The sequence below is a fragment of the Trachurus japonicus genome, chromosome 9 (genome assembly GCF_045865225.1).
Source record: "Trachurus japonicus isolate A0001 chromosome 9, Traja_1.0".
NCBI lineage: Eukaryota > Metazoa > Chordata > Actinopteri > Carangiformes > Carangidae > Trachurus > Trachurus japonicus.
In genome coordinates, this window is record NC_140915.1 from 10,576,296 (window position 1) to 10,601,670 (window position 25,375).

Genomic DNA, 25,375 nt, shown 5'->3' on the forward strand with positions numbered 1-25,375 from the left:
TTAGCTAATAGCGTTAACCACCTCCTGTTTAAATTGTTTTTACACATCGGAGAAGCTGGTGAGCTGGACATGGATCAGATCATCTTCTAAATTCCCAGTGCGCTCTCTCTCTCTGTGTGTCGTGGTGAGTCAGAAGCTCTGTCTTCTTCTTGTCTTTGTTCAAACTGAAATGGAAACATTCATCTGTAAAGTGTTGGATTAGTCTGAGAGGCCACGAGGACACACACACACTCATGCACACACTCAGAGTCCAGCTGCTTAAGAAGCTGAAGTTCAAGATACAAGGAGCAGAAGTAAATCCACTAGGAGATGAACAATACAGCTGAATATCTGGAGAACAAGGTTTGCCAGCTAGTTTTAATTTTGTTTTTTAGTTGGACTGTTTGAACCAGAACTCGAATAATAAGAAATAAAGATCAGTGAGAAACTGCAGCAAAATGGTTGATAAAACAGATTCAAGAGAAGATTTACTGCTTTTCTTCGTCTTGTATCATTGTAAACTGAATGTTTTGACTTCTTTCTTTTGCTTGGTTCAGCATTTTGATATTTTAGATAATTTGAAAAATGCACCGGCAGATGAAACGATAATGAAAGCACTCGTTAGTTGACGTCTAGTTTGTACTTATGACAGCAGCTAATGCAAACACTGTTGAAACATGAGACATTATTGATGACATAAGGAGGTGGATGTTGGCGTTTTTCCACTTGAGAAACAAAACTCAGCAAAAACCAAGTGACAAGACAAAAGAAGAGGGAAATTCAGTTTCAGTTTAGTTTATTTGAAAAGGGACAATGCACATTAATAAACATTGTAGAAAAAACACATGTAAATGCACCCTAATTAGCTTAAAAAGCTAGTTTTCATCGACTGTCCCTCTGCCAGATTGTACAAGGCTACCTTTAAAAAGAACAACAATGGAATAAAATATTGTACCACATAGGGTAGAACACATTCTGTACACATACTAATGGGGCGACTGTTTTGTTTTTGGTTTATGTAATGATCTGCAGTTTGTTTTGTTCTAGAAGAAATGTGATAAACTGGTTCACAACATTCAAACTGTTGAAGCGAAGCAACAGAGATAAACAGAAACTTCTCACCAGCACCTGAAATATTAGTGTTTTTGTTTGATTTTAAATGACCGAAACAATAACTTATCAGTACAATTTTAATCTGTATCCGAAGATCTAGATTTTAAAAAATGTGCGTCACGCGTTTTGGCTGTGTTGTGTAATCTTTTTGCTTGATAAATCTGATACACACGACTTTTATTTTGAAAGCTCAGCTCAGTTTGCTTAAGATTTTGGTGATTTTTGATGTTTTTGTTTTATTTCCTGTTCGTCTTCTTCGTCTTTAGTCGTTGAGGCCTGGAGGGGAAAAGAAAAGCTGCTGTTGTTGTTGGTTAATAAGTAACTGTGTGTTAAAACAGGAGCTTTTTTCCATTGCGCTCTATTGTCTACATACGTGCTCATTAGCTGGTTTTCAGCCCTTCAGTTGAAGGTCAGTGTCTTGGGCGGAGCTGGAGAGTGACCCGGACGGTTTGTTTAACCACATTAGCGTCACCATGCGTTTCACCTGGAGGCCCAGCGCGGGGGTCGGGGGTGTTGGGGGGGCAGATCGGGGGGTCGGTTCTGCCCCAAACGGCCTCAAACAGTCGTGTTTCCTCTTATAGGCCGCAGATCGTTTGGCTGTCATCTGAGGAAGTCGTCTAATCTTAGCCGTGAAACTTATCCCTGCGCTCAGAGAGAGGGAGAGCTGCTCGTTCGGGGGGTTATAGGCTCCTCATGGTCCGGGTGGGGTGGGCTGGGGTGGGGGGCGGTGGGCTTGTGCGCTCAGTTGTGTATTTGCTACCTGTAGCCGGAGGTTGGAGGACGTTAATATGAGAGTTACAGGTAAGCTGCATGAGCCGGGCTTTGTTGTTGGGAGGAGGTCAAACATAATGTAACGTCACCACCAGCAGCGTTGTGTGTGTGTGTGTGTGTCTGCTGTGGGCCGCTGCTCCCTGCGTCAGGTCCTGCAGGACAGGCCTCCACCTGCTAGAATAACACTTAACCGTTTGTGTTATTTGTTGGAATCGGTTCTTTAAAAACCAGGAACTCATGCATGTGACATTTCAAAGTGGGTCCACCCATGTCGCCTCTCTAACGGCGTGGAAACCCTCAGGACAACCTGAGCTGTAAAAAGCCTGTTGCATAATAACTCAAAAACAGAGTTATTATCTTATTATTTTTCAAGTTTAACTATTTATTCTTTTATCAAGTCAAGATTTTGTCCTTTCTTACTTTTTTACTTATTAATTAGAACTGATAATGCCGACTGCTATGGTTCTGTTGTTTCTGTCACTGTATTTATTGTACCATTGTTGTCGTATGGCTGTACTATGCACTTTTTGCCCAAGACAAATTTCCCTTTGGCCGACAATAAAGTTAATCTAAATCTAAATACTAGTTCATCTCAGTTGACAGAGTTTAGTAAAAATGTTCAGTTTGTTGATGATTAACTGGAGAAAAAAGAATCCAGATGAAGGAGTCCTTTAAAACCGGCTCTGAAAACACACGTCACAGTTTGGATTTATGCATCGATCCAATCTCCTGTGGCTTCATAGATCATAAACTTTACCTTTTTATCATTAAAAAAAACAAAAAACGGCATTTACTAAGAGAATATTACCTCTGAGTTGCAACAGGAATTTACTAAACACCTGATAGTGTCTGTAAATATAAAGCGTCCAATATTAGATCTGACCTTGGAGCAGATTTACTTTCAGATTTCGTCCTGTGCTCTCGCAGCTCGTGTGTGTGTGTGTGTGTGTGTGTGTGTGTGTGTGTGATGCTCTCAGAGCCAATGATGGAAAATACATGAAAGTGAAATATCAGAGTTGATGATGATGGTGGTGGTGGTTGTGATGAAGATTTCCTGCTCCTTCCTGCAGGTTTGCGTTCTGGCAGCACATGGAGCAGGACGCTTGGGAGATGTTTGGTCAGTGACACGTTCACTGTCTCTTTGCATGGAGTTTGCAACAAGCTGAACTAAAGCTGTGATGGCATGAAGCGTTTTCACCGACCTCGGCCCTTCTGTGTGTTTTTTTTTCTGCACTTTTATTGTTTTTACCAATAACAGGAAGCGTCTGAGTGGAAGGAATTTAATCAATAACAAAAACAGTTTGGACTAGAAACACTCAATAGACGCTGAACACAACACTTTGACAAGGCCTTTATCATGTAATTAATGCTGCAGGTTAAATATAAATGATGTTATTCTACATTTATAAATATTCTTTTAAATCTCATCAGTCACTTTTACTTCACACTTAAATGTCGGCGCTTATGGAGTCAAATCAGTAAAAAAAAAAAGCCCAGAGAAGGATTCACAGGTGTATTTGAGGATTTATATAATGACTCTTTCCACAAAAAATATTTGCGAATGCATGCAAAATACATGTAAAATAATGTTTTTATCTGTAGCCAATCAGATGGCTCCCTCCTTTTTTCAGCCAATCACAGAAATGCATGAAGAAATATTTGTGTGTGCATCAGAAATGCATTTGTGAATCTTTTTATGTAGATTTTAATACTCAAATTTGTATATATATGACTTTATTTTGGAGAGAGTTATTTACATACAGATCCACAAAATACATTGGTGCATTCATTAATTTTGAGCCTTATCTGACTCCGTATAAACTTGTTTTGCTAAAATCTGAATTAAAATGGTGTGTTTTTTATTGAATGCAGGGCTGTGTAGGTTAGACTAACATCTGTACAGCTGTGTTCAGAGGCCACTGAATCATCTGCATCATGATTGGTCCATCTGAGGCTCAAGGTTTATTGTTGAGATGATCAAGTTTAAGTTTAAAAGTGGTTTTAAAGTTTCCAACTGATTTATTTCTCTCTTATTTTGGTCTGTCCACCGTCACTCCTGGAGGCTTTTATTGTGAAGGAGCAGCGTCTTCTCTTCCTGTTTTGTTTTCTCTAGAGCAGCAGGTTGTTTCTACGAATGATTTTAACGACACATGTTGTAATAATTAGTTGTGGATGAATTTAAAATGTGAGACACGAGGAGGAGGAGCTTCAGAAATATGGCGGCAGTTTATTTGGGTGCTGGAAAAGTTCATCGCCCTCTCTCCTCTGTGTATGTCAGGTCTATAAGTGTGTGTGTGTGTGTGTGTGTGTCAGGTCTATAACTGTGTGTGTGAGGTCTATAACTGTGTGTGTCAGGATTTAGACTCGTCATCTGAGTGTCTTTATTTGGGCTCGTCCTGTAAACACGACTTCACCAGAACCAGAGGTCGACTCGTCTGCAGAGACTCTGTTGAGGGACCGTGTGTGTGTGTGTGTGTCCTTTACAGGTGTTCTGACTCCGTATGTGGATCAGAAGTTATTGATCTGCAGTCGACAGCTATAGAGATATTGATCAGTGATGATCCCCTCCTCCCTTTAAAACGCCCCGATGTAACAGACAGGAGTGGACAATGAAACCAACAACAAAACTAAAACAAAAGAAACAAACATTTTTCTTATAAAGGGGATACAGTCTTATAGGTCTTATAGGATTATGACAGGTGTTCTGACTGTATGTGGATCAGAAGTTATTGATCTGCAGTCGACAGGTATAGAGATATTGATCAGTGATGATGATTCCCTTCTCCCTTTAAAACACCTCGATGTAACAGACAGGAGTGGACAATGAAACCAACAACAAAACTCAGACGACAAAAACTAAAGAAGCAAAGTTTTAGTGAATAATATTAATCTATAGTTTAGTTTAGTTGAGGTGCAGGCTCCAGATCCTCAGTCTGCACATCTGTCCTTCCAGATGTTTCCAACACATCAGTAGTTTCTCTGTGCAGCACATGAAGTCGACTTTTCCCTCGGCTCACATCGGCTCCTGTGTTAGTTTTTTTCAATAAGAGAAAAGCTCTTTTGTTCCAGCTCATAATGTGTCCATTGATAATGAGCAGAACCACACACACACACACACACACACACACACACACTTAAACACACACACACACACACACTTAAACACACACACACACACACACACACACACACACACACACACACACACACACACTTAAACACACACACACAGGAACCTCTGTGTTCATAATGTGGGACTCAGACTCACCTGTGAGAGCAGCTTTTGTGTCACGGGGCCTGAAACACACGTCGGACGGAGGTCGGTTCGTCACGTACACAGAAAATTTCTCCGTTGAAATTCACACCCATTAAAAAAACAACTCTGGTCTGTCATCAGCTCGTGTCACCGTGACAACTGTTGCTCTAATGCTCTTGTCATCTTGTTGACTGACAGGGATCACACACTGAAAAGTGATTTCTTCAAGGCTTTTATTTTGGTTTAAATGTTTAAAAAATGTGGTGGTGGTGGGGGGGATAAATTGGCAACTTGTTTTTCCAAACAAGCGTCTTATAAGTGAAAATTTGCTGCTTTTTCTTCATATATTTTAAACTTTAAACTCTAAACAGCTGTTTTTTTTTTAATTTAAAGAGGAACTATGTAAGTCTGGTCGCTTTTCCTCTGTGTTGCTAACCCTCCTCTCGGCCATGTGCATTTGTTTACAATGAAGCCGTCAAGAAATCAATCCATGGAGCGGTGGATAACGTTATATACAATGTTACTTAGACTTAGATACTTTATTGTCATTGTCATAATAACACATAATAACAAGATATCGTTTAGAGCAAAACTAGTGCAAAAGTGCATATTACAATACACCAATGTCCAGAGGGGCCCAGCAGGAATAAAAAAAGTGCATTTAGTGCATAATACAATGCTGTCCCACACAAACACTACAGCAGCCGAAAAGACGTATATATTTGTGTCGTCATTTATTAAACTATCACAATTATTTCGAGGTGTTTAATTAAGGTAAAAAGTAGCATAGTTAAGCTACAAATCCTGCATAGTTCCTATTTAACAACTGATCGATTAGATGAGAAGTCTGTGAATGATGCTCATTGATCTACAGTATGTGCCTCCTCATCTGTGTTTGTTTGTCTCTCACCTGTTTCTGACCGACTGTGTCCCTGTGTTGTGTCTCAGTTTGCAGGCTGCATGGTAACCTGGACTTGATGCATGGCAGTTGCATGAGCGGCCGCACTAGGTCTTGTTGTGGGACTGAGATCACGCAGCTGCAGCCATGGCTCAAACCATGCACGTCAACGCCAACGGCCCAGGTAACAACAACAACAACAACACAATACCTCATGTTGCACTTTATCTATTTGATTTTTGCCTGCTTTGTTTACTTGAGTGAGTTTGTGTGCATCTTTCCTGCAGCATGCACTTGATTTAGTCTTAGAAGTGTCATTTTTGCAACGCGGTCAGTTTTTCCATGGTGCATTGGTAGTAAATGTGTCCCTACATGTGACAGGTGAGGGTGGTGTGTGTGTTCAGTGTGTGTGTGTGTGTGCTCATCGTGGCTAAATAAAACAGGGACACAATGAGGCTAAATGTGGAGCAGGTGTCCAGTGTCAGGTCTGTGGTTTGTCTCAGTTTAACAGCTCCTTCGTCACATCTGTGTCCAGTCAAAGCTTTTAATTAAGAGTTTAGGAACAGAAAATGATCAGTCAGATGATTTTAACTTTTTAGTAAGCGGAGTATTGTGTGTGTGGTTGTGACAATATTGCAAAGATGTGGAGAAAACGTGATAGATTCAGCATCTATCTTCGCTAATATATAAAATCATATTTGTGTTGTCATTGTGATTATAAACATGAGAAATAAACGCATCTCAACAGGCCGAGAGAAAGATGATGGATTAGAAAAACTAACCGCTCAAAATTGACAAGATTAAATCATAGAGAAGAGACACGTTTCACATTAATATTGAACTGTTATCAACAAACTTAAAGGAGTAAGTTTACTCTTATGCAACTCATATCATCTTAAAATTTTCCTTGTATACATTTTATATAACTCCCCACAAATCATTATAGAGTATAAACAAGAATGAAATTACGTGTTTTGGTGCATTTAGTTATTTATCTTTTCCTTTTGTCAAGTGTAGGAAACATCTGCTGAGCATTTGTCCTGGTTTCATTTGATGATTATAGGGTCTTTGTTTCTTTATGGGTTAATACTGTATTTATCCTTTGTGTTCACTATGCTATTTTTGGCAACATTAGAACTTATTAATAACTTCAAATGGTCAATTAATGGGAAGGATTAAGGGTAGGCAGTTATAAACTTAATAGCCCGAACCTACTCCTGCATGTGCACTCGATGGAAATTATCTGATCTTACTCATCAGTCTAAAGAAAGTTTATTATTCATGTAGATGAAAACATAAAGTAGCTCCAGTCCAGTCAGGTCTCTGCTGTGTTTGTTCCTGTGGTTTTCTCAGGAACATCTCACTTGGCTGCAGGAATGTTCAGCAGCAGAGAGGAGGAGGCTCGTTTCTGTGTGTGTGTGTGTGTGTGTCTGTGTGTGTGTGTGTGTGTGTGTGCATCCGTGCGCTCACACACTCCGCTCCATGTAGAGAAGATTTCCACGGCTCAGTGTGAAATAAACGCTGTCAGCTCTGAACACACACACACACACCTGCAGTCGGCTCACATTCCTGGGAAGACTAACAGGAGAGAGTGAAGCTTCTCGCTCCCAAATCCCTCCAGGAATGCACAGGAGAGACACACACACCTACACACACACCTACACATACACATACACACACACACACACACACACACACCTTTTTCTTAGTGTTGCAATCTCCTCAAGCAAAGAAATACTATAATGTGTAGATTTGCTTCAAGGATGTTTTTAATTGTCAGTTTTTTAAAAAGCTGAGGAATGCTACACTAACAGAGCAGAGCTAACACACACACACACACACACACACACACACACACACACACACACACACCCCTGCACACTGTATAAATAGCTGCTGTGCGCTGTTGGCCGTCAACATGCCACAGTGGTCACCTGCTGCTGCTGCTGCTGCTGCAGAGGAGAGAAGCTCAGGAACAGGTTTCTGTTGGAGCAGGTTGGAACCAGGACGCTGCAGGAAACTGGATCCTTTTTATTCAGTAATTAAGAGTCTGATGAGTCAGTAGTTTCTCTGAGTCTGTGATGTTTGTCTTTAGATTCACACCGTTAAAGGGATAGTTCAACATTTTGGCAAATTGGCCCATTGCCATAATCCCTATAGTCATAGTAGTAAGTTCGTTACCTTTAATTGTCGGTGCAAGCTGTTTTTAGAACGGCGGAGCAGAGCCGCGAGCTGCTCAGAGCTACGCTACGGAGGCTCATGGGATTTCTTGGTTTCCCTCATCAAACTCATCAAATACACAATCCAACAACTCCACAACGCTCTGGTGGACAAGTTGTGACCTGCACATTCACCACACTATGAGATAATAATAGAACGTTACCAGACAGAGTTGTTTTAGAGGTAAATTCAGAGACTGCTTGATGAAAAACTGTCCCTGGAAGCAACGCGCATCAGCAGTTTTGCATGAATTTACCTCTAAAACAACTCTGTCTCGTAGTTTCATAACTATTAGTCTCCTCTTTAGGTTTCATTAGCATGATGTGAGGATGGGCGAGGTGGCTTCAAATCAATATCACTGATTGTTTTAGACTTTTACCTCGATTACTTTTATGTTTTTGTTTTTTTATTTGATCACATTTTCCCATGTGACTGTGACTCCAAGTGATTCAACACGTTGGTGGTGATGGCTTTGGCCACCATCCATGTGTCAGTCACTGTTGGTTGAGGAGACGAGGCCGGTGTCTGCAGCATCTTGTTCCTTTTTATTATTAATTTCTCTAAGATATATTATTTTTGGATTTTTTTTTAATGCTTTTTAATGTGACAGGACAGTTTGAGAAACAGGAAATCAGTAGAGAGAGAGAGTGAGAGGGTTTAAAGCTCAGGAGTAGAGTTTTTCTTTGAACTTTTGGACGTTTGGTGTCATACCAACAGAGATGAAGTTGGTGCCTGATGTTGAGGGGAGAACAGGGGGTTGGTCTATTTTTATTCCTGCTGATATAGGCGCTGTTATGATATAATTATAGGTGGTTTGAGCCTCAAACACAAGACAATACTGTTGCCTTTTCTATTTCTAGTCCAGTGTGTGCAGTCGGACTCAGTGTGGTATGTGGCAGCACATTCTCCAGATAAAACCTCAGATGATCTCTATTCAAATTGAGTAATAGGGACTTATGTAGAAATATGACTCCAAAAACATATTTTTTTCTGATTGTGGTAAAAAATATTTCAACTTCCAGTGCGCTGTAAAACCTTCTGTGATAATTTATACTGATATTTCCTTTTATCTTTTGTTTTTTTACATTTTAAACTCTGACAGCTACAAGATTAAATGTAATTTGTTGCTTAAAAACAATTTCCTGGTGGCAAATTATTAAAGATAAAACAGAACAACGTCAGATCTGCTGTGGTTTAAAAACCCTGCAGAGTCACTGACTGAACTGCAGTTCATTAAAACCCAAACTAGAGTGTTGCGATGGACCCAGCTGCCACTTAAAAACACCCCATGGTACCTAGTGTGTGTGTGTGTGTGTGTGTGAGAGAGAGAGAGAGAGAGAGAGAGAGTGAGAGAAACACACCACTGTGTATTTGTGAACTCAACACTATAATCATCGGCTGCTCTGGACTCTGTGTGGTGATTCAACAATGGCTGATGAATGAACGTAGCTGTGGCTTGTTGAACTGGGACTGTGGCTTCTTTGTGCAGATGTTGTGTGGGTGCAGATGTGAAGAGTGTGTGTGTGTGTGTGTGTGTGTGTGCGCAGCGAGCTGGTGACAGTAGTGAAGCTGTAAATTAAAGTGATTCAACAATGGCTGATGAATGAACGTAGCTGTGGCTTGTTGAACTGGGACTGTGGCTTCTTTGTGCAGATGTTGTGTGGGTGCAGATGTGAAGAGTGTGTGTGTGTGTGTGTGTCTGCAGCGAGCTGGTGACAGTAGTGAAGCTGTAAATTAAAGGAAGAAAGGATGAAGCGGAGGAAGACAAATTGTTCCTCCACAGTGAAGCATGTCAGAGCTTCAGTAGGAAACTACACGTGTTCATTTAGGACGAATAGAGACGAGATGGTGACGTAGTTCAGAGTCAGAGGACAAAGACCGGACAGGTGGAGGGAAGTGAAGGGTGGATGGATAGAAAGAGATAGATGGAGAGAGGGAGGGATGAAGAGATGGATAGAAAATCATGGATGAAAAGAGGAATGGGCGGATGGACAGGTAGAGATGTAGATGGATGGACGGATGGATCAATGGATGGAAGGACAGAGATGGATGGATGGATTGACAGTTGTGAACGGATGGATGGAAGGATGGGTGGGTGGATGGATGGACAGGTAACAATATGGAGGATGGATGGACAGGTAGAGAAAGAAAGAGATGGATGAAAAGTGGGATGGATGGATTGACAGTTGTTGGATGGATGGATGGATTGATAGAAAATCATGGATGAAGAGAGGAATGTATGGATGGACAGGTAGAGATATGGATGGATGGATGGAAGGACATGGATGGATGGATGGATGGATGGATGGATGGATGGATGGATGGATGGATGGATGGATTGACAGTTGTGGGCGGACGGATGGATGGACGGGTAGAGATATGGATGGATGGATGGATGGATGACAGGTAGAGATATGGATGGATGGATGGATGACAGGTAGAGATATGGATGGATGGATGACAGGTAGAGATATGGATGGATGGATGGATGACAGGTAGAGATATGGATGGATGGATGGATGACAGGTAGAGATATGGATGGATGGATGGATGGATGGATGGATGGATGGATTGACAGTTGTGGGCGGACGGATGGATGGACGGGTAGAGATATGGATGGATGGATGACAGGTAGAGATATGGATGGATGGATGACAGGTAGAGATATGGATGGATGGATGGATGGATGGATGGATGGATGGATGGATGGATGACAGGTAGAGATATGGATGGATGGATGGATGACAGGTAGAGATATGGATGGATGGATGACAGGTAGAGATATGGATGGATGGATGGATGGATGGATGGATGACAGGTAGAGATATGGATGGATGGATGACAGGTAGAGAGATGGATGGATGGATGACAGGTAGAGAGATGGATGGATGGATGGATGGATAGACGGACAGGTAGAGAGATGGATGGATGGATGGATGACAGGTAGAGATATGGATGGATGGATGGATGGATGGATGGATGGATGAATTGACAGTTGTGGACAGACGGATGGATGGATGGACGGATGGACAGGCAGGTAGAGATTGAGACGATGGATGGATATTTATTTATTTTAACCCATAATCCCCTGACCAGCCGTAGTATTACGACCTCATCTCATTGTTTTTGTTTTATCCTACATTATATTTTACTGTCTCCATGGTAACCACACTTTTATCGGCCATCCATAGCAAGCAAAAAAAAACGTTTCTTCTCCACTTTCTGTTTTAGTCCTTAGTTTCCCATGATGCAGCAGCAGCAGAACTCTCTCTCTCACACACACACACACACACACACACACACACACACACACACACACACACAGTCTCTCTTTGTTTGTCTTCACCATGTATGAGAGAACGAGGTGGGCCGAGTTTCTCCTCAGAGTCGTTGGCACAGGAAGTCCAAACAACATTTCCCTTCGCTCCACATCGGCTGCAGAACTTTTACCAGAACCACAAAACACACACACATGACATCACATCACATCACATCACATCTCAGCTCAGATCCAGGTCCAGATCCAGATCCAGATCCAGATCCAGGTCCTGTTCACTGCAGGAATGTGCAACAGCGTATTGTTCCTTGTTGTGTTTCCTGTATTACATTGTGCGTCGTTGAGCTGCAGAGTGAGAAGCTGATCACACATCAAACACTGGCTCCACTTCACTTAGTGAGTGAGTAATTAGGTGCATAGAGCTCAGAGCAGCAGAGCAGAGCCCGGCCAGGAAATACCAGGACCTGAGTGTGTGTGTTAATGTGTTGTGTTAGTGTGTGTGTGTGTGTGTGTGTGTGTGTGTTAGTGTGTGTCCCCTCTCCACCCAGGCGCTTGCATCATGCTTTGCTTTCACTGCTTGTAATGCACGGTTATTCCACCCTGCAGCTGCATGATGACTCTATGTCTTCAGGATTGTCAAGTGTTGATGTTAGTTTATCACAGATAATGTCAGGATTTGGTTTTCATAAAAAACAAATCCTGACTTTGTCTGTGATAATAAACCATCAAGAACAGGAACAATTGAAGGATGAGGAAGAGGTTTTTACGTCTTCACAGTTTCAAAAAAAAGTAAGAACAAGGTCCAAACTCTTCACTGCTACAGTTTCTCACTTCGCTTCACTTGTAAATCCGTCTTGTTGGCTCGTCTCCTCTCTCCAGTCGTCCTCCTCCTCTTCCTCCTGCCTTCATTAGCTGAGTGCAGCAGGGAGCACAGGAGGAGGAGGAGAGGAGCTGTGAGGCGTGTGCTAGCAGGTTTAGTTCAGGCCTCACTTCACTTCACTTCACTCTGTTCTGCAGCTCAGAGTGAGACAAACTGCACCTGGTTTAATTAATCACAGATTTGACTGTTGCAAACCTAAACTTTACTCATTTTTCCTTAAAAGATGTTCCTGTGTGTGGCGTTTAGATGATGGAGATCCAAATCCTTTATGATTAGATGTTAAAGGTGACACTATGCAGGATTTTAACCTTAAAGGGAAAGTTCAACATTTTTGGCAAATTGGCCCACTGCCATAATCCCTATAGTTTTAGGAGTAGGTTTGTTACCTTTAATTGTCGGTGCAAGCTATTTTTAGAACAGCGGAGCAGAGCCGTGAGCTGCTCAGAGCTACGCTACAGAGGCTAATGGGATTTCTTGGTTTCACATCAGCAGTTTTGTATGAATTTACCTCTAAAACAACTCTGTCTCGTAACGTTCTGTTATTACCTCATAGCGTGGTGAATGTGCAGGTCACAACTTGTCCACTAGAGCGTTTTGGAGTTGTTGGATTGTGTATTTGATGAATTTGATGAGAGAAACCATCCCATTAGCCTCCGTAGCGTAGCTCTGAGCAGCTCGCGGCTCTGCTCCGCCGTTCTAAAAATAGCACACACACAAAAAAAAACAGTGTGCTAATGTTTTCTTGATAAGTAATGTAGATGATCTGTGTTCAGTCCTTCACCAGACCTGGAGAGGATGCAGAGCGTGTTTCTCCTCCAGTTTTGTGCAGGAGTAATCATCTATCTATCTCTACACTGACTGACTTGACCTGTCAGCACATTATATTATTATTATTATAAGCCGTGTAGTGTCGTGTAGAGCAGCCTGTAATATCTTCAGTGTGTGTGTGTATATATAGTGAGGTGAGTGTTTCTGAGCTGCCTAAATCAGACGCTGATGATGATAACACACAGCCGATTAAAGCATCAGTGATTTATAAGCGGTGGATCGTTTCTGGTTCTCTGGTTGGAAGACAAACAACTGGCCGACAGATTTAGACCAGTAGCTTAATTTATTCTGTCTGTCTGTCTCTCTCTCTCTCTCTATGGATGTTAAAAGGCTTTTGTCAGCTCTAAATATAAACTTTTAACAGAGCCAGTGCAAAAAAAATAAGCCATGGCCCCACTTGTGTGTGTGTGTGTTTTTCTTCCCATATTTAACTGGCCTTCAGAGAAACATTTAAAAAGCAAACACAGGGAGATGATGCTGCAGAGAAAACACACACACACGCATATAAACCTGTAAATGTCTTTAACATGTGACCCCCAGGTTGAGTAATTAACCTTCCTCCTCCTCCTCCTCCTCTGATATCATTGTGTTGAACTTTTAATCTAAAGAACAACTGGGCTCCGTCTGCGGCCACATGGTTCCCGTTAGAGCCTCTGGCCCGGAGACGCTCTGCGTGGAGCTGCAGGAATTTATTTAACGGCCCACGTTTGTTTTCTTTCTCTTTTTTTTAAACACAGAATATGCAGTTGCAGTTTTCTTTTTAACGTCGGGGTAATTGCACTGAAATATTTTAATATCCCAGCTGAGAGAAAGAAGCGGTGGTGGTGATGGTGGTGGTGGAGCGGGCAGTCGAGGCTCTGGACTTCTCTATTTTTAAGTTGTTGACTTGTTGGCACTTGCATGATGTTTAGAGCAGTAATTAAAAACCTGCTCCGAGTCTGAGTCGTCGTCTTTGGCTCCCGTGACCAAAAAAGGTCATTTTATATTAAAAAAAAAGTACATAGGCTAAACAAAGTGGGTCAATGATGAAGTCAGTTTGGGTCAATGATGATGATGAGTCACACTGATGAACCAGAGTCTGTTGTTATCATAAACACACACTCACACACACTGTAGTTTATCTTGACTCAATCACACAGTCACACAGTCACACTGCTTTACTGCAAATAGAAGCAAATGTAGATTCATCCGCTGCTGAAAATAGTCCCACCACCCCCAAAACAAATCCACTGTTTCCCTTTTCCTTAGCTTGAAACTACAGCGCCCAGAAACTAAGAGAGGGACACTGTTCAGTCACACAAGAACTTTTAATTTTAAGAATTTGTCATTTCCAGGCGGATTTTGAGACCAACTTGAGTTTTAAAGGGATAGTTCAACATTTTTGGCCCATTGCCATAATCCCTATAGTCTTAGCAGTAGGTTCGTTACCTTTAATTGTAAGCAAGCTATTTTTAGAACGGTGGAGCAGAGCCGTGAGCTGCTCAGAGCTACGCTACGGAGGCTCATGGGATTTCTTGGTTTCCCTCATCCAACAACTCCAAAATGCTCTGGTGGACGTTACAAGACAGAGTTGTTTAGAGGTAAATGCAAAACCACTGATGCGCATTTACCTCTAAAACAACTCTGTCTGGTAACGTTCTGTTATTATCTCATAGCGTGGTGAATGTGCAGGTCACAACTTGTCCACCAGAGCGTTTTGGAGTTGTTGGATTGTGTGATGAGTTTGATGAGGGAAACCAAGAAATCCCATGAGCCTGCTATGACTATAGGGATTATGGCAATAGGCTGATTTGCCAAAATGTTGAACTATCCCTTTAAGTGTGTGTCATCACATTTCTGAATCTCAGTGTGTTTCCTAAACAAACACCTAAAACTTTACTTCTCTTCAAGTAAAGGACAGAAAACCAGAGACATGGAGGGAGCAGCTTGTCTTTAAGTTTTATCTCAATGGAGGTCGTTTTGTTTCTTTTTTTAAACTTCCTTAAATGCTATCAGGCCTGAGTCATACAGGCTGAGCCCAATTTGGTAAAACTTTTGGTGGGGGGAAACTTTTCAGGATATCGCTTCATCTACCAAAAATGCCTCATTTTGTTGGTCGTTGCCCACAGTCGTCTAATCGCAGGCAGGGAAACTGTTGTAGAAGAAGCAGAAGCAGAATGACACGAGTCTGAGAGTAAAAGAAAAAGCTACCAATTGTGTCCGAGGTGTCGTCATAGTGTGTGTGTGTGTAAATGTAATCCCCCGTCAGATTGACAGTGTAACAGCTGTAGATAAGTGGGCCGGGCCCTCGGGCTCTCGGTTCTCTCGCCAGCGTCGCTGTTGTCGGCTCCCTGTCACCGGGGCGCGACCCCTTCAGTTGTCCCTCGTCCATGAGGTCACGGCTCAGCTGTCGGGGGTCCCGGCGGTACCAGAGGGCCGCTGTCACTCCGCTGTGTGTGTGACGCTGACACGGCCGGTGGGAGGGAGGGAGGGAGGGAGCTCGTGCCAGGGAGAGAGGGAGAAGGGAGTCAGCACAAGACCGTGACTGTGCTGCTTCACAGGGATTATTTATACCAGGACAAAAAATAACAGGAAGTCCAACGCAGAACAGAGTCACAGTTTAGGAATATACTGTGTATATACAACCAGCACTTCAGTTGCTGCTCATTTATTTTAGTTTTCTTTCCAAGAAATTGTCAGAAAACGGTTCAAAACTATCCACAGTTTATAATTATCATCATATTTGACAATAAAAAGCAGAGAAACCTTTTGATTTTAGGGACTCGTTGACACTTTTTGCCTGAAAGGTTATCAATTCACTGAGTATTATCACTCTATTATCAAAGTTCAGGCTGATTCTGATTCTATTGATCAAAGGATCCCTAACCCTAACTCTACAGAACAGAGTCACAGTTTAGGAATATATACAACTAGCAGTTGCTGCTCATTTATTTTAGTTTTCTTTCCAAGAAATTGTCAGAAAACGGTTCAAAACTCTCCACAGAGCCTCAGATTTATAATTATCATCACATTTGACAATAAAAAGCAGCAAAACCTTTTGATTTTAGGGACTTGTTGACACTTTTTGCTTGAAAGATGATCAATTCATTCAGTATTAGTACTCTACTATAAAAGTTCAGGCTTATTCTGATTCTATCGATCAAAGGATCCATTGATCAACTCATAGATTCAGCAAAAACAGCAGTTTCTATCAACAACTCGTTGAATGACAGGAAGAACAGGAAGTCCAACATAGAACAGAGTCACAGTTTAGGAATATACAACCAGCACTTCAGTTTCTGCTCATTTATTTTAGTTTTCTTTCCAAGAAATTGTCAGAAAACGGTTCAAAACTCTCCACAGAGCCTCAGATTTATAATTAACATCACATTTGACGATAAAAAGCAGCGAAACCTTTTGATTTTAGGGACTCGTTGACACTCTTAGCTTGAAAGATGATCAATTCATTCAGTATAAGTACTCTACTATCAAGGTTCAGGCTGATTCTGATTCTATCAATCAAAGGATCCATTGATCAACTCGTAGTTTCAGCAAAAACAGCAGTTTCTATCGACAAGTCTTTGAATGACAGGCATTAAATGGCCGTTTTATTGATCCAGTTCAGTTTACGCATCTCAAATGTGTCTAGTTTGCTTCTTCTGTACTGTAAATTGACCTTAATTAAGCAGTTTGAAGACATTGTATGATTAGAATTGGGGGAAATTCATAAAAATTAATGGCAAAGTGATGGAAAATTGATCAATGTTATTGTTCTTTCGTGGGCGATTCATATAATCCACTGATCGACTGAGTTTTTTCGGCTCTAATTTTCAGTTTTTTATAGATGAAGTTGCTTTATTGTTGTAAATGGACATTTGTGAAGCAGTTTGGAGACATTTTATGATTCTAATTGGGGGAAAAAAATGATAAAATGATGAAAAAGTTGCTTAATGACACGTAACTTGCTATAAAAAATGTAAAATTACTTGTCGTCTGCCTCCACATAGAGAGAGTTATTCACACGTTGTGGACTTTGATTTATGTGTGAGAGAGCTGGAGCTGAAGGTGTAAAAGTTTGACCTGCACCAGCCGAGGAAGAGAAGTGATTTGTCTTGAGAACAGGCCGTTATTGTCGTGACTTCACCTCCTCCCTCCTTCCCTCCCTCCCTCCCTCCTTCCCCCTCGCTGCCAAATAACACGACGGACCGGGAGACTCTCACTTATTTGGGGAGGGAAGCGCTCCTGCTCGGGATCGTGGTGCAGGATTGGAGGAAACAGCTGTCCAATAGTGAGCAAGAGCCGGAGCTAGAGCAAGAGTGCTGTGCTTAGTTTACACCAATAGTGTGTGTATTTTTCTTTTTTTTTTTCAACCCCCCCTTCCTCTCCACGGTAGAGAGAGAAAGAGAGAGAGGATTGAGAAAGAGTGAGCAGAAACAGTACATTATATCCTGTCCACTCACTGAGGAGGAGGAGAAAATGGAGAGAGAGCTGCAGCAGCAGTGAGTTGAGTGAGGTGAGTGAAGCTTTTAACTACAAGGTGCTGCTGAGGCTTTAACAGCAGGATTAAGCCCTGATTCAACTGTGTTTGAGCTGAATGGGGAGGATTGAAGAGAAACACAGAGGGAGAGAAACACAGAGAGAGAGGGAGAGCCTGTTTGCCAGCGCTGGGCGGACTTGGGAAGGAAGAGCAGGGCTGTTTATTTCCAGCCTGTGTGTTTGCTTTAGTCGGGGAGAGTTCCAGGCATACCAAGAACAAGACGCTGTATTTAGCCGACACAGTGCAGCAGCAGCAGCGGCGTTGGCGGCGTTGGAGCCTCCTAATCTCTTGTTCACTCAACTTGACAGAGCAGCAGCAGCAGCAGCGTTCAGAGCCGAGTCGACCTGTGGAGTTTGGACCTGGACTGATCTGGAGTTGCTGCTGCTGCGTTAAACTTGTATGCGGTTGAGTTTTCTTCTTGTTAAATCCCCCCAAAAAAGGTTCATGTTCTTGTTTCGTGGTTCAATTTTTTGGATTTTGGAGTTTGGATTCTGGACTTGACAATATTGACACAGTGTTTGTGTGTTTTCCCGTCTCACTGACCCCGTTGGCTTCTCGCTCGCCGCTTAGCCAACATTTGTCAACAATAGACTGTTTATCTGTAATAAGCTTTGCACTTTACACACACACAGACACACACACATACACACAAACACCTACCTCCCCAGGCGACATCACTCACATTCAGCCCCAACATTTGTTTTTAATTTTGACAGACAGGGTGGTGGTGGTGGTTTTTTGTTAGTGAGTTATTGTTGTTTTGCGTCACACAGTTGGATCGCACAAAAAAAAACGCAGCTTTGCCAAAAATGATTATAAAACGCTCGTGCTTCTCCAGCAGAGACGTCAGAAACCAGAGACACGCTGGTTCTTGTCTCAAATAATTACTGATTGTCAGCGGTTGAGGAAGCACTCAACTAGGGATGTCACTCACAATTACTTGTTTTCACCATCAATCACGGTATTAAACGCCACAATTAATGGATCGTAAAGATTCCTAAATACCGTCACTTTCCAAAAAAAGTCGGAAACGTATTGGCAGATGTGCACCAAAGTAAAGGTAAATGCACAGATATTGGTCCATTTACCTAATGTAGCATTGAATTGGTAGGAATTTAAATGTTAGAGTCAGTACGTATGTAACTTATTTGGATTTTTATTAGCAAAAATCAAATATTGCTTTCACAAATACGTATTTCACTGAAGTCGAATCACAGCCGCATACAAATGAAAGCTTTCTCGTACCTTAGAATGAGCTGTTACAAGTTGTTACAAATATAAGTGGCCAATGTTGCATCGCCATTTTTTACGTTCAGTGGCAGCGTGACCGTAGGTAACCACGGAAACTCAGCGGTGCTGTCGGCTCGGCCTGTTAAAACTGTCACCACTGTGTAGTGTGAGGAAGGACGGAGGCACTGGTGTTGCATTCAGGTGCAGTCAGGCAGACGGCCGTCGGCAAACCAACCGGATGTCGTTTTCACCATCATCATCACCATGACAACATATTGTCACGCCTGTATTGTTTTGCCTCGTGCTGGCGGACCACTTGTTTACATAGACGCTTGTTTATCCTGTTACACGCAGCGTCTGTTGTCTGTCTGACGTCTGCCCGATTTCACGTGAATGCAACATCGTTCCGATATGCAACCGCACTGATAGATGGGGAAATTCCTACATATTATACCATTTAAAAGTATAGAATACAGTTGTTTAAGATTTTGTGTGGGGTTTTTTGTCATCATTTTAAAAGAATAATAATTAGTTAGGGAAATATTTTTATCAATTTTTTTTATCAATTACTAGACATTTCCCGAATCCAAGGTTGAAAAACACTGGACTAAAAGGTTGTTCTGTTTGTCTTTTTGTGTTTCAGAACGAGGACAACGATGCCCGAGCGCAGACAACGACGAGGACGACAAGGACTCCGTGGCGCCCTACTACGTTGAGACGCCGTACGGTTACCAGTTAGACCTGGACTTCCTCAAGTATGTCGACGACATCGAGCGAGGGAACACCATCAAGAAGCTGAGCATCCAGAGGAAGAAGCCCAGAGCGGCCCGACCCTCTGCGGCGCCGCGGGGCAGCAGCAGCGCCCCGGCCGAATGGACCTCCACCGACTCCTTGTCCTCCTCCAACAGCGACGACAAGCAGTCCTCGCCGGTCTTCTTCGCCGCCGCCGCCGCCCGGCCCCAGCAGCAGCAGCAGCCGCCGCTGACCCCCACGCTGTCCAGAGCGAGCTGTGACGCCGCCGTCGTCCCGCCGCACCAACACCAACAACAACAACAGCTGCTGCCTCCGCCCTCGCCGCGGTTCGCCGCTCGCCACAACCCGCAGGTGGAGAAGACGCTCATGGAGACGCGGCGGCGGCTGGAGCAGGAGCGACTCCTCATGCAGCCGCTCGCCGACCCGCCGGCGCCGCCTCGCCGCCGCCTCGCCAGCTACAGCGGCGCCATGGGCTCCTCCAGCTCGCTGTCCTCGTACTCGGGCTCCGTGGCGCCGAGTCACCACCAGCCGCCGCCGCCGCCGCTGCCGCTGCCGCTGGCTCTCCCCGTCAACGGACACCTCGCCAACGGAGAGTACAACCCGTACTACACGCCGTCCGTGGGCAGCAGCTCCATCCGCCACAGCCCCATGAGCTCCGGCATGGCGACGCCCGTCACCAACGTCAGCCCGTTGCACCTGCAGCACATCCGCGAGCAGATGGTGGTGGCGCTGCGGCGGCTGAAGGAGCTGGAGGAGCAGGCGAAGACGATTCCCATCCTGCAGGTGAAGATCGCCGTCCTGCAGGAGGAGAAGCGGCAGCTGGCGGCGCAGTCCAAGAATCAAGCGCCCGGCGGCGGCGGTTTCCGTAAGCGCTCCTACAGCGTGGGCTGCGTCGAGCAGATGGAGAACCCGGGCGCAACCGCCGTCGTCGTCCCGAAGGAGCCGGAGCTGCACATCATGGAGCCCGAGGCGCCGGAGCAGAGCGCCCAGCGGCTGGAGGAGTTCAGACGTCTGGCGGCGGAGGTTCAAGCTCTGGAGACGACGACGACGACTTCGACGATGCAGGAGAACAACAACCTCAACGCCAACCACCACCACCACGCCACCAAGCAGAAGTCCATCGGCACCGTTACAGACGAAAACATGAACAACCTCCCCAACGGCGCCAATCAAAGCGACCGCGACGACCGCCGTTTCCGGGACGCGGGCGTAGAAACGGAGCGGCGGGAAACGCGCAGCGCGGCGGTGGGCGTGACGGAGGCGATGCTGGGCTCGAGCAGCGAGGCGGAGAAGGAGATCGAGCTGCAGCAGCAGACGATCGACGCGCTGAAGGAGAAGATCTACCGGCTGGAGACGGCGCTGAAGGAGACGACGCACCAGATGGAGATGGCGAAGCTGAAGCTGGAGCTGCAGGCGGCGGCCGGCGGCGCCAACAACCGGAAGAAGGCGGACAAAGGCTCGATGGCGCGGCCGGAGATGTACAACGCCTGCGTGGAGGCGAAGGTGCAGACGCGCAGCCACGGCGTCGGCGGCGATGGCGACCTGGAGGTTACGGCTCAAACCACGCAGAGCCACAGCGTCGGAGTTTCCTGCAGACCGTCCGTCGCCAGCGTCGCCGCCGGCCCCGAGCTGCCCATGGACCGCTGGGTGGTGCGGGAACGCGTGGCGACGGCCGAACAGTGCGTCGGGAGCCGCCGCGTGGAGACGAGTCACCGGCGAGTCGGCACGGACGAGGCGAGCGTGTGCGAGGTCGGCGTGAACACGGAGGAGTCGGTGGACAGCCTGGCGCTCTGCAAACCCATGGCGGAGCTGAGCAAGCAGAGCCGGAGCGTCGGCTGCGGCGACTGCTCCGTGGACGTGGTCGTCGGTCCCGTCAAGACGCTGCTGTCCCGGGGGACCGACCCCGAGCCCCCGGCGAGGACGGCGGACGCCGGCGTCACGGCCGCCCCCGAGCTGGCGACCCGGCAGACCAACACCGCCGAGACCGAGGTTACGGACAGGTCGACCAACACGAGAACCGTCGTCCTCGCCGACTCGTCCACCGAGACGACGACGACGACGTGGGCGACGTGCGACAGACAGACCAACACGACGGCGACGGAGACGAGGACGGTCGCCGCCGGGGACGGGCTCGTCAAGGACGTCCACGCCACGGCGAAGAAGACGCGCTCGGTCGCCGTCGGGACCACCACGGACGCCGTCGGCACAACGAGCTCGGCCAAAACCAAAGAATGCGGCGTGGGGCCGGTCAGCGTCCAGGAGAACTTCCTAGTCGGATTAAAAACCAGAAACATCGCGTGCGGCCCGTCGCAGCCGCCCGAACCCGCCGCCGCTACGACGGAGGTCAGGGTGGAGGTCAAGACGGAGGCCGCCACTCTTACGCTGCCACCGCCCCCGCCAACAACGACGGCCGAGGCGCAGGGCGGCGGCGGACTGGACCACTACATCGAGCGCGTGCAGAAGCTGCTGCAGGAGCAACAGATGCTGCTGGCGGAGAACTACAGCGAGCTCGCCGAGGCGTTCGGACAACCGCAGTCGCAGTTCGGCTCCATCAACAGCCAGTTGGTCAGCACGCTGTCGTCCATCAACTCCGTCATGAAGTACGGCAGCGTGGAGGACATCCTCAAGCTGCAGGCCGACGCCACCGCAACCGCCGCCGACAAAGGTGAGACAACCTTCTTCTCCTCCGTTTCCTCGTTCCTTCAATAGTTGGAAAACCCAGAGTTCGTGTGAAAACTGGTTTTCAATCGGAGCCCGAGGGGAAGTTTGATCTGTTTTCTCTTTTTCTTCAATTGTGGTTTATTACACAACAGAAGAAACTAGTTTCATCTGCCTGTTTTTTTTGTTTTTTATTACAGCTGGAACATTTTAAAAGAGAAACATTTGAACTTAATGACTTAATGAATTATCCAGCTTTAGTAATCACAGATTTAAAACCAGAGGGAAAGAAGAAGGTGTTGGCGAAGATTTACTAAACTAAACCCATCAGGGATGTCCAGTATTGAAATTTCCAATTACGATAACAACCAATACCGATATTTCCCCCCCAAAAAACAAATTTGAGGTCATACATTTATTATACAGTGGAGAAATTTAAGTATTTGATCCCCTGCTGCTTTTTTATAAGTTTTCTCCCCCACAATGAAATGGGCGGTCTATAGTTTTTATGGTTGGTTTATTCTAAAAGAGAGAGACAGAATATCAACAAAACATCCAGAAATAAGATAATCATATAATGGTTCTAAATTAATTTACATTTGATCAAGTCAAGTGAAATAAGATAACATCTGTGTAGTTTGGTTGCAGCATCATCGACGCGTGTGTTTGTTTTTTGGGCAACAGAACAGCGTGTTGTGAGAACATGTGGAGTATTATTGTGCGTCTGAAGTAGTGGCGAGCCATCGGTACAAAATCCAGGCATTACATCATCAGTTTAAAAAAAACGATAACATTATGGACCGATATTACACTATTATGCTAATATCGGCCCACTGGTTTTATCATTTTATTATCAAAAACCCTAGTTATTTTCTTTTTTGTTTATGATTATTCTATTTCTTTAATTCTAAGAATGTTTTGCCAAAGAACCCACAAAACACACAAGAAAAAGGATAAAATTATAGATTCATATCAGATTTTAAACCAAAGGAGAAACAGAATCTGTGGAATCTAATATAGTTATTTGTTTATTTATGTATAAAACGTTGTGTGTTTTCTTTCTTTTTCTCAGATTCCTTTGAAAAGTCGTTAAAGTAATGCAATAATAAGTGATAATAGAAACAGAAAAACTGATTATTGAACAGACGAGTTGTAGTTTCAGTGATAAAACATCTGCAGCACTGACAAACAGACACAGATGTGGTGTGTGTGTGTGTGTGTGTGTGTGTGTGTGTGTGTGTGTGTGTGTGTGTGTGTGTGTTGGACCCAGCTTGGTTCACGCTGATGGGATCGGACAGGCCAAACTTATCTCTGACCCTGAAAAATGCAGCGGGGGGATTTGGACGTGAACCAACAATGAGCTCATTTCTCCTCGGAGCCAGTTTTAACGTCGCACAAAAAAAATGGGCCACTTGTTGTTTTAGCGGACCGCCCTGCCTCCCTCCACCGACACCTCGCTGCCTCTGCTGCTGATTCATGGCTCGCTACCCGTTACATAACCTGCATTCAGGCCGGCTGGTGCATGAACGCAGCACGTTGATTGTCTGAGCCGTGTGTGTACGTGTGTGTGTGAGTGTGTGTGAGTGAGTATGAGCTGGTTTCTGGTCGGTTGCTGGCCTCTTTTGGCCCTGACAGATCATTAAATGCACCACAGCTGAGCCTTCAGGGCCACCGTACTTCTCACAATCATAAGGAGAGAGTCTGTTTAGATCAGAGAGCAAAGGGTTGACGTGTGTCGCTGCTTTAATATTCACAATAAACAGTATACAACATTTTATAGTAACACTTTATAACAAATACACACTATTAAAGCCCCAGTATGTAACTTATTTGGCTTTTTATTAGCAAAAATCAAATATGTCTTTCATGAATCCGTATTTCACTGAAGTCGAATCACGCATACAAATGAAAGCTTTCTACCTTAGAATGAGTTGTTACAAGTCGTTACAAATACATAAGTGGGCGACGCACCGAACCGAGGCGGCCATGTTGCATCGCCATTTTTTTTACGTTGAGTGGCAGCGTGACCGTAGGTAACCACGGAAACTCAGCGGAGCTTTTCGGCTCGGCCTGTTAAAACTGTCACCACTGTGTAGTGTGAGGAAGGACGGAGGCACCGGTGTTGCATTCAGGTGCAGTCAGGCAGACGGCCGTCGGCAAACCAACCGGATGTCGTTTTCACCATCATCATCACCATGACAACATATTGTCACGCCTGTATTGTTTTGCCTCGTGCTGGCGGACCACTTGTTTACAAAGACGCTTGTTTATCCTGTTACATGCAGCGTCTGTTGTCTGTCTGACGTCTGCCAGGTTTCACGTGAATGCAACATCAAGAATACGTTCCGATATGGGGGGAATTCCTACACATTATACCTTTAAGCATTAATAAATACTGAATTCTTCATTTATAACGCCTGAATACTCATTAGTATGTCATTTATAAATACAGTAGTGCTGATCAGTGATGAGTAAAACATTTTTAACTGTTTATAAACTACATATTAATGAGTATTCATGTGTTATAAATGATGAATTCAGTCTTTAAAGCTCAACTAATGCTTATTAGTGTGTACTTCTTATACAGTTGTACCCATTTAGCTGCATTTTATTTTGAAACTGTCTCTGTCAAGCACCTGAACGCACCACAACAGGCAACAGACTGCAACAACATGTCACAACATATATAATTTTGACATTTTAGAGATTGAACCCCCCCCCCCCCCCCCCAAATAAACATCCATAAATATGAAGTTATAATCAAAATAGTTGCAGATTACGTTTCTGTTGATCGATTGATCAGCTTGTCCCTACAGCTCCTATTTCAGAGCTTTTGTTCTCTATTGTTGCGAACCTGGTTTGTATGCGTTGACTTCATTCAGCAACTGTGTTTTTCTGTCAAGTGACATCACATCATAATCACAGAGACGTCATCACACAGTTTCATTTACCTACACTTTGATCTTTTTGTTTCATTTTGCTGAGGTTTAGTTTAA

General features: G+C 44.4%; 1 protein-coding gene across 3 annotated transcripts in view; it reads left to right on the forward strand.

Moving 5' to 3' along the window:
* The first annotated feature begins 1,802 nt into the window (after positions 1-1,802).
* The window catches only part of kank1a (KN motif and ankyrin repeat domains 1a), a 49,888-nt gene continuing 26,315 nt past the window's right edge, over positions 1,803-25,375 (forward strand). The window contains exons 1-3 of one of the 3 annotated variants that reach the window (XM_085785902.1): positions 1,803-1,893; positions 2,934-2,980; positions 19,612-22,386. In XM_085785902.1, the coding sequence (XP_085642028.1) occupies positions 2,953-2,980; positions 19,612-22,386 (2,803 nt within the window). In that variant the 5' untranslated portion in view covers positions 1,803-1,893; positions 2,934-2,952. Of the gene's footprint in view, positions 1,894-2,933; positions 2,981-6,067; positions 6,202-19,611; positions 22,387-25,375 lie in introns of those variants that run through there. The other 2 variants (XM_085785901.1, XM_085785900.1) reach the window with 2 other exon arrangements.